At 41.8% G+C, this 9,875-nt stretch overlaps 1 protein-coding gene and 1 long non-coding RNA gene across 3 annotated transcripts in view; one reads left to right on the top strand and one right to left on the bottom strand.

Annotated features, from left to right (window-relative positions):
- Nucleotides 1-2,904: 2,904 nt before the first annotated feature.
- Nucleotides 2,905-6,417, bottom strand: LOC121275898. Its single transcript, XR_005942588.1, has 2 exons — nt 6,333-6,417; nt 2,905-3,899 (listed from the first exon to the last, which is right to left on the bottom strand). It is a non-coding gene; the product is annotated as an uncharacterized LOC121275898 (long non-coding RNA).
- zeb1b (zinc finger E-box binding homeobox 1b) overlaps nt 5,790-9,875 on the top strand; it is a 189,191-nt gene continuing 185,105 nt past the window's right edge. Inside the window, exon 1 of one of the 2 annotated variants that reach the window (XM_041183709.1) lies at nt 5,790-5,871. In XM_041183709.1, coding sequence (XP_041039643.1) covers nt 5,790-5,871 — 82 coding nt within the window. Of the gene's footprint in view, nt 5,872-7,428; nt 7,703-9,875 lie in introns of those variants that run through there. The other variant, XM_041183710.1, reaches the window with a different exon arrangement.

The raw sequence follows: 9,875 nt of genomic DNA, 5'->3' as shown, positions 1-9,875 counted from the left end.
TGATACTGGAAAGGTCCCATTAGATTGGAAAATAGCAAATATAACTCCTCTATTCAAGAAAGGAGGAAGACAAAAAGCAGGAAACTACAGGCTAGTTAACCAAACATCAAAGGGAATATGGTAGAATCTATTATTAAGGAGGTTATAGCAGGACACTTAGAAAATCTTAATGTAATTAGGCAGAGTCAATATGGTTTTTTGAGAGGGAAACCGTGTTTGACTAAATTATTAGCATTCTCTCAGGAAGTAACAAGTAACATTGATAAAGGGAACCCTGTGGATGTGGTGTACTTGGATTTCCAAAGGGTGTTTGATAAGGTGCCACATCAAAGCTTACTACCCAAAATAAGAGTTCATGTTGTATGGGGTAACATATTACCATGGATAGTGGATTGGTTAGCTAAAAGGAAGTAGAGAGTAGGGTTAAATGGGTCATTTTCAGGTTGGTAAACTAACTAATGGAGGTCCACAGGGATCAGTGTTGGAGCCTCAACTGTTTACAATAAATGATTTGGATCAAGGGACTGAATGTATAGTTGCTTAATTTGCTGATGGCACAAAGATAGGTGGAAAGTCAATTTTGAGCAGAACATCAAGAGTCTATAAAGGTATTTACATGGGTTAAGTGGGTGGCCAAAAAATTGGCAGATGGAGTATAAGGTTGGAAATTGTGGACTTGTCCACTTTGGCAGGAAGAATAGAAAAGCAGTATATTATTTAAATGGAGCGAGATTGCAGAATTCTGCAATACAGTGGGGTCTAAGTTGCCTGGTACATGAATTACAAAAAGTTAGTCTGCAGGTACAGCAAATGATTAGGTAGGTAAATTGAATGTTGCCATTTATTGAAAGGGTAATGGAAGTTTTACTACATTTGTACAGGGTGTTGGTGAGACCACATCGCCAGACTCCTTATTTATAAAAGGCCATAATTGCTTTAGAAGCAGTTCAGAAAATGTTCACTCAACTTACTCCTGGGATGAGGGGGTTATCTTATGAGGAAAGGTTGCACATGTTGGGCTTGTATCCATTGCTGTTTAGAAAAATGAGAGGTGATCTTATTGAAACAGATACAATCCTGAGAGGACTTAACAGGATGGCTGCTGAGAGGATGTTTCCCCTAGAACTAGGGAACACAGTTTAAAAATAGGGGTCTTCCATTTAAAATGGAGGTGAAGAGAATTTTTTTCTTTCTGAGGGTCATTGGTCTGTGGAATTCTCTTCCCCACAGAACAGTGGAGGCAGGGTCATTAAATATTTTAAATATTTTTAAGGCTGAATTAAATAGATTCAAAGGGTATAGGGGCAGACAGGAAAGTAGAATTAAAGTGACAATCAGATCAGCCATGATCTTATCAAATGGTGCAGCAAGCTCAAGGGGCCAAATGGCCTATTTCTGTTCCTAATTTGTATGTTCGCACATACGTAGAACTTCTAGGGCAGCAATCTTTGGATGACCTCTCGTGACAGGTATTAGACTAGACTGGGTGAGAAATATTAAAATATCCATGTGGAGTTGCAAAGATGCTAGAGAGGAGAGAGTTTTAGACACCTGGGGTACTTTGAGGCCAAGGAAGGCTGTACGAAAGGGACAACCTTCACCTAAACCGGAGATGCATCCATTCTTTTGTGGAAAGGTAAGTAGGGTAGTGGGGAATAATTTATAATATACAAAAGCAAAATACTGCAGAAGCTGGAAATCTGAAATAAAAACAAAAAATGCTGGAAATATTCAGCAGGTCAGGCAGGATCTGTGGAGAGAAATACTCCACATCGATTTAGTGCAGTTTGTCAGGAGGGGTGGGGGGGGGGGATGGGGTGGGGTGGGGTGGAATCCACACTTTAAGTCAAAAAGTCTAAGAAAAACACCAGCAGGGCAAATGGTCAGGTGACAGCTACCCAAGTAAGAGCTTTGCACATGAATGCTGACAGCATGAGAAATAAACAATTGAGTTGGAAGCAATCAGCTTAAATGATAGGATGTAGCAGCTGTTGAAATCTGATTATAAACTGGGCGTGATTGAGAACTAATAATTACACCCTATAGGATCTTTAGAAAGGAAAGGAAAATTATGGAATCAGGAAGAGGAGCAATAATGAAATGTAACGTGAGGTTTAAGCATGTGGACTACACAAAAATTTTTTAAGAATTGTTTCAAGTGTTCAGGCTTGTCCTGCTGCCCAGCTCCTGGCTGCAGTCTGCTCCCTGCTCTCTCCATGAGGCGTTTCAGACTCAGGGGTGCTACCAGTAAGTCTGACTACGTCCCGATTCCCCATCCAGAGTCTTCCAGCCACGCTCAGGGGCTTCAAGGTTGCCCTCTGCTCCTGCCACACAAGTCCTGGCTGCTTCCTCCCTCACCTTGTGGCATTTGGTTGCACCCCTGAGCTTGTCAAAGACACTGCTGTGTGTCCCACAGGCCCTGCAACTAGACATATCACATGGTGACTGTTTGCTAAGCAATTGCGTGATCAGCAGGTTCGATTGGGTTTTGATAGCTAGCACCTTCAAATCCACATTGGTGGCAGCATTTTCTTTGTGCAGCAATGGTAAGGGTTGGGATGATATCAGACATTCGGTAGAGATGGCATTCTCTGTCCTGTCACTTTCAAATCGATCTCGGCTTTGGAATGGATCACCCACGTAGGGGCCCAGGTCGGCCATGTCTCTTGGGATCGTATGATCAGCAGCACAGGGGCCGACCAGTTGCCCTGCTTGGTAGCCATGTGCTACCAGAGTTACCAGAGGCCCCGCTACATTAAGACAAAAATTACAGCAGTGAAAGAAGGGGTTTCAATTACTCCTTGTACTCTGAAAATCCCAGTAATGCGGTATTGGGCAGCCATGCCATACTCCCGTCAGTGTGGAAGATGATGGAAGTGTTAAAATAATGCATCAGTCTCTAGGTTGTGTATTGCAAATTTATTTACATTGCAGGCGTGTCCTATGGGCGCCTGGAACGAGGCAGAAGTGCAAAAGTTGAGAGTTTTCTTCACTCATTACCACGCAGCGGACTGAAACCGTCCTGCATAGCTTCAAATGCAATTGCAAAAAAAAAATAAATCCGAAAGTGCAGTCCCACCAAAACAAAACTGTGCTCATTCATCTCATTGGCTCTTCGTGCACCTTGCTGCCACAGTTGTTTACATAACAGTTCAAAAGTAACTCATCGGTCGCGCGAAGCATTTTGACGGGTCCCGATGACATGGTAAGACAATGTATAATACGCACAGAAACATATATTATTATACAGCATTTTTTTTGGTCTTTGCTTTAAGAAAAGCCTTCCCAATGGGACAGAGGATGACTGGGTTTTAACGGCCATTTTAGAATGGGCAAGCCCAGTGCACTGCCCTTGCGCTGTGTAAACTGGGATTTGACGAGCTGATCCAGTCATTTACATGGGGATCCGACACTGAAGTGAAGCTTTTCACAAGTGTGTGTGTGTGTGTGTGACTCTGCGAATCGGACCACGCTCAGCAAGCGGGAAGCCAGCGGGATTTCGGAGCTCGTTATCTGCCGGTCTTCAACGGCCAAAGGGTCCTGTCAGTGAAAACAGTTCAGCTTTTCGCCTCACCAGCGTGAACTGGATATGAATGCAGATCGGAAAGGAACACACTGCAGCGCCCCGTCCCTGGCAACTACTTATTCCAATCGGAATTCACCTGCAAGAATTGTGTTGCGCGGCGAAGCAGAATTCTATTAGTATTGTGGGTTGGTGCGAATGCGGGAAATGCGTAATGAAGATAGAATAAGACTTGTCTTTTTCCCGTTCACAGCACAGAACACGGCTCAATTTAAATGTTCTGGCAACGCTGGGGCAATAACATTCATCCACAGTTTCAGTCTTAGTTCAGCTTTAGTCCCAGAAGTGTGCACTCATTCGAATGCGTGTGAAGGAACTAAAACAATGAATATAAAAAGTAATTTGTAGAGTCAATCAAGTAAATTGGTCTTTTGAACAAAATTGCTACACTAGAGAAAACAGTTTGCTTTCATAAAGTATAACCTTATCAAACAGGGACTGACAAATAGAATATTGTGGGTACAGTTATTACAGTATGGATGTTATGCCACAGCACAAAAACATGACATAACAGAAGAACATTATATAAGTTGACCCTCATTCTTTGATATACTTGAACCTTTTTGCGTAGAGCTTGCTACCACGCTTTTAGTACTGAATATTACAAATTAAGATTTCGTATATCTAGATCACAAACGTTTTCATACATCAAAGTACTTTCAGATAAAAATAATTGGATTATGCTCGTATATTCCCGTTAGGACTTTCAAAAATGATATTGTTTTGGTGGACCTGTGAGCTGACAACAACTTGTTTGTAAATTTTGGCAATTTGTGCTTACTAGAAGTTCCCTTTTATCTTGTTTTACAGTAATTAACAAAGCTGAACCTGTTAACATTTTATGAAATTGACCAGTACTTCGAAACATGGACACAACGAGGTACCAGCTATCATCGGTCGCTTTCAAATTTTTTGGAAATAGATTGCAGATTTGTAAGACTGGACTGTGATAATTAACATATATAGCGTGATTCCGATTACATTAGTAAGAGTGACAGCATCATTGAATTTATTCAAGACTAAGTTATGATAGATTTTTGATAGACAAGGGAGTCACATGAAACTGGACCAGATCAGCCACGATTTTATCGAAGACGGAGCAGACTCGAAGGGTCGAATGGCCCACTCCTGCTCCGAAATCCTACGTTCTCAGAGACTGCTGAAATTGGCCTACCTTTACGTAGACTAGTAATCCCCATTTGCTAAAATATAAACAAAATCATTTATGGACTTTCATTTCGATCATTTACTTGTTTAATGTCCTCATCCCTTGGGAACGCATAAAAAGCCGGCGTTGCCTACTGTTTGGGAGCGATTCTCAAGAACAATTAACTTCATGCGCAATGGGAAATTATTATATTCAAGACCATCAATTTACCGTATGTTCATGTTTTTAACCAGCCTTTTATTTTGTAACGGGTTAATCCCTCGTTGAGTTAGCAAGTAGATATTTCACTTGTGAGCAAACTAAATTATGTCAAAAAATGTTGCAACGTAATTAATGCATGACCATTTGTTCTTAAAATAAATGTTTGTTGTTAAAATAAATGTTTTTACAATCACACGCCTTCATTCTTATTTGCAGTGCAAGTTCCAAACCAGGGTCTGATAATTAAGATGCCAATCGTTAAAAACGGACTGCTTAAACTGACTTCTAATTTAAATTAGTCACAAATCCACCTATACAGAATCTATATAGATAATCAATATGTATTAAATTTAATTAAATACTTATCTATTTGTCTCTATATAGATATCTCTATATATATACGTATAATAAAATTTCTCCCTTGGTACTGTGCTTGTTGGTGGCGCTCATGACACACGATCTCTTTGTCACCCTTATTTCATACCTTGGGTACTTTGCTCAATTTTAAATTTCCCGCGCCACATTCAAATTCTGCCGCAAACCCAAATGTTTCAAAAAAAAAGGTGGTGGTGGTGGTGATGATGATGATGATGATGATGGTGGTTGAGAAGCGAGGTGGTGAGGGGGGGGGTGGGGAGGAACCATCTCCAGGGCAACCTGCCGTTCCCATAGTAAGCACCGCGTGCCGGCCGCTGCCCGCAGCTCGCGGAGGTGGGGGGAGGTGCGCGAGGAGCAAAGGGGGCGGTGGAAAGGTAGGTGTGTCGCAAAAAAAAATAAAGTGTCGCAAAGAAGGCTGGGGGTGGTTGCACGCGTCCTGGAATTTGACAGCGCTTATCAATGAAACGAGAGAGCGAGCGGATCATGGCGGATGGCCCCAGGTGTAAGCGCAGAAAACAGGCAAACCCGAGGAGGAAAAACGGTGAGCTTTGCATCGGGCTGGGGGAGGGAGGGGGTAAAGGCTGGGCCAAGGGGAATTCTCACAATCCTCCTTCGCTCCCCCCCTTCCCCTTTACCTACTTTGTGGGAGTAGGAATAGATAGGGAGGGAAGAAGTGTTTGAGGAGGAACAGGAGGAGGGGGGGGGCTGGTGGTGGGAAAGAGAAGCTGGATTAAAAAAAAGAAGAAACAAAAGAAAAACTTAACTCGGAGAAACTCGGCTGTGCGAGAGAGAGAGAGTGGCCGATTTAAATCGGGAACTCGACAGAGAGAGAGAGGGAGAGATCCGTCCCAGTGCGGGGCTTTATGATTATTATTGCTTGGAGTTTGGTTGTGGTGGTTTTGAGGAGGGGGGGGGGAGGGGTTGGGGAGAGTGGAAATGAGGAAAGTGCGGTTAAAGTTGGGAGGCGAGCAGTTCTTGCTCTTGTCGGTGTGGGATCATTACCTGCTCTTGCTCCCTGGCCACCCCCTCTCTCTCTCTCTCTCTCTCTGGTCCGTCGCCTAGCGGTTCATGGCCCTGGACCGTTATACGCTGCCGCTCCCTCCCAGCTCTTTATCTGCTCAGTCAGAGCCTCCTCCCTCTCTCTCTTTTCTTTCGCCGACCCCAGGGTGAATTAGACAAGAGAATACTCCTTTCCCTTTTATTTTATATATATTAAAACTCCAGCACTTTGCTGCCTTTTCATGTAAAGTGCTTCTGGCGAGGAGGGTCAAACGCACCATTTATTTATTTATTTGTTGATTGATTGATTGTCTCCCTGAAGTACACCATAATCTTAAAATGAACTTATTACCTGACGCAGTCAAGAGTTAAAAGTGTTTAAAAGAGGAAGCGAGACTTTTTTTTGTTTGAAGGTATTTCTCTTTCTCTCCCTCTCTTCTCGCCCCCCTCCCCTTTCTCCGGTGTAAACATAAACAGTTTGGTGAAGTTTTTATTTCCCCTCCCTCCACATTATGCTAAAGAAAAGGTTGCATTTGGACGCTTGTCTTTTCGCTCTGGTACCTGTTTGGTGCCGAATTGGGTGGTAACGGTTTGAGCGAATTACGGGGCCTCTGGCCCGCTTCACTGACTCGGACTCTGGGCTGAAAAAGCTATATAAGGAATACATTTACATTGCAGCCGGGAGGGAGTTGCATTTTTTTCCCTTCTACATTTGTTTATTTAAACTTTTATTGTGAGCGTGTATGCGTTTTGTTTCTTAAAAGGTGATTGCAGGGAGGAGTGCCTTCTTAGGGGTGTCGGTTATATTTTAGTCCTAGAGTTGCAATGGTTTTACCTTTTTATTTCAAGGTAGGGAATTTTCCCCTTTCAGGAAATACAAGCTAACGGTGTGATAGCATATCCCCTCCGCATTTTAATGGTGTTTATGTATTTTCCTATGTTTTGACCACATTTTAAACACAGTTGAAAAATCTATTTTTCTATCAAAATGTGTACCTTCAGAATAATTTTAAGCAATTTTGTTTTTTACATTAAAAAATATTTTGCCCCAATGGTTGATGCTAAGTTGATGGGCTTTTCCTGCTGACGAAATTGTGACATGTGCGCCTGCCACAGCGAGCGAGCGAGAGAAGGGAGGGAGAGCGATGTAAACATGTTTACCTGAAAAATGGGACTGCTACGTTGCTAAAAATGGCAAGAAAACCTGGCGCTTGCATATTTATTCAATGTATGCTTTTTGAAATCAAGTCGCAATGTAGGATTGAAGCGGAATTTTAAAAAGAGCAAAGTATTTCCTTTCGGCAGGAGAAAGCGATTCCTGATTGTCGTGTCGAGCCGAGCTGACAGGCTGCAGCAAATGGCAACTTGTGCAGGTAGCAATGGTGTTAGTTTCAGCCCCCTCTGTCTGCTTCAATCTCATGGGAGAGATTTATTTACCATGGTTGCAGTAAGGTTACTTTCCTTTGTGTTTTTGCACGGGCATAATTTGTTAAAGGCACTTCACATTTTTAATCCAAGCCGTTTAGATTTTATTTTGGAATCACATTGGAGGTTGGAATGGAGGCAGTTGGTATTCCCGTCTCCTTTTTTGTTTTTTTTAACCTCGACATGCACGCCCTGGTGTTTCGTCTCGGTGTGTCGTTCCCTTATGTGTGCTGGGGAGGGGTGTAGCGGTCGTTAATAACTGATTAGATTGACGCCTGGAAGCTCCTGCAGAGAAGCTAAGTGGAGGAGGGGGAAGAATGAACATGTTTGTGTTGGGTGGTGGTTTTTGTGCAAGACGTGCGCACAGGTAACAAATGCGGTGGGCGCAGGGAACATTTTTTTAATCTAAAGTGTTTTTACATCCGTTTAAATCACTCTTGCCCTGCCATCTGCAGAAAAACAAATCTAGTTAACTGATTGTGGCACATAGTGTTAAACGACTGCTCTGTACCGCTAATCCTATTGGAGCAGTCATAAATCTTTAATTTTTTCCCTAGTGTGTGCGTATGCTCTGTCTGCCCACTAGGGTAGCTTTTTTTAAAATCTGTCCAGGTTAAAGCAATTGGCTTTCAGTTTTGTTTGTACAATTGGAGATTTCAGAATTCGGTAATTCTTCATTGCAAATTATTTTCCAAAAATATACTTTAGAGATAAAATTTATTAAAAATTACATGACTTTTCAAAGTTGACATTCCATAAGGTGCAATCCAAATCAGTTTGTTCCTATACTGTATGTTACTCAATACAGTTACAATTAGAGTTAATATTTGCAATATTCATTACATGTTTGTACAACCTAGTTTCCAGCCCCTGAAATGCCTCAGAAGATAGCTTTTCCCATTAAGCCTTTGCTGCGCTGCCCCTAGCTTTAGTGCATCCCTCAGCCCCTAGTCCTGGATCTTGGAATGTGCCAGTCTGCAACACCCAGTTATGGACAAGTCTTACTGAAAGACATTTATTCTACATTTGTTTGTTTCTCTCAATGCTATACTTGACTGTTGATGGGTGGTCTATCCAAATTTTATTTTGTTTATAACCTTGTACTTCACATATTTTAGTTTCATTTACCAATATTGCACCTGCATCTCTCTCTTCTCATGAGTGGGTTTTCACTCCTATGAAATTAAAACCAAGTGTGCCTAGGTAGGGATTTCCCCTCGTTTATTTTCCTATTTTGAAATACATACTTTGGTTTATCAACAAACTACTTGCCAAACTTCACTCACCAGGTGTTGAGAAAGTGTGTGCTAACAGAACTAATTTATCTCCTCTTAACCATTTTGTGGGAAAGCAAAGTGGGTTTACAACAGGAATTGAGAAATGTGACTTGAATAATACAGACATTGAACAGTTGAGGATCAAGGAACAGAAGAATGCCACATCATCACAGCGTGATGAAGTGAAGTAGAGGCAAGGCAGATGATTCCTGTTTCTACACAAAATTAGCTTGACCAAGATTTTCAGTGGCATGAATACCCTCTTGCTGTACACACACTGATTCCAGATAAGCTGCTAAAATATCTTGAGCATAAATGAGTCTATTTAAATTTGTTTGAAAATTTGCACTCGTAAAGGTAAAGGATGTTGGCACGAGAGATTGGAATGCATCATGTGCCTTTTGAAACTTGGTGTCAGTGTCAAGCATGGCCAGATGCAAAATATACTTCACTGCACTGTATATCCCCAATTGGCCTAACCTGAAGCTTAGTGCACCATAATACTCCAAGGGCTGGATTTTGTGGGACCGACGGGGATTTTGCCCACCAAACTATAATTAAACTTTGGCATCAGAAGTGAAAAGGCAGTAGCAGATATTCAGACTTTCGTCTGCTGAAAACATTTTTTTCCTGCATTGCAGTCTCGTTGAGTTGGTAATGTTTTTACATCTATTGGCTTGATAAACTTCAACTTGTGATCTGTAACAAGGTTAGTGTTTTTAACTAAAGTGGTTACAATGAAAAAGAACATTGGACTTCAACAGTTAAATGAAAGGACTAATCTGGCCACAAAATGTCTTGTATATGTATTTAAAACCCAAAAGATGCTTTTCCAAAGGTATGT

This window comes from Carcharodon carcharias, chromosome 3 (assembly GCF_017639515.1).
Source record: "Carcharodon carcharias isolate sCarCar2 chromosome 3, sCarCar2.pri, whole genome shotgun sequence".
Taxonomy (NCBI): domain Eukaryota; kingdom Metazoa; phylum Chordata; class Chondrichthyes; order Lamniformes; family Lamnidae; genus Carcharodon; species Carcharodon carcharias.
This window is presented reverse-complemented; position numbering and strand designations above follow the sequence as displayed.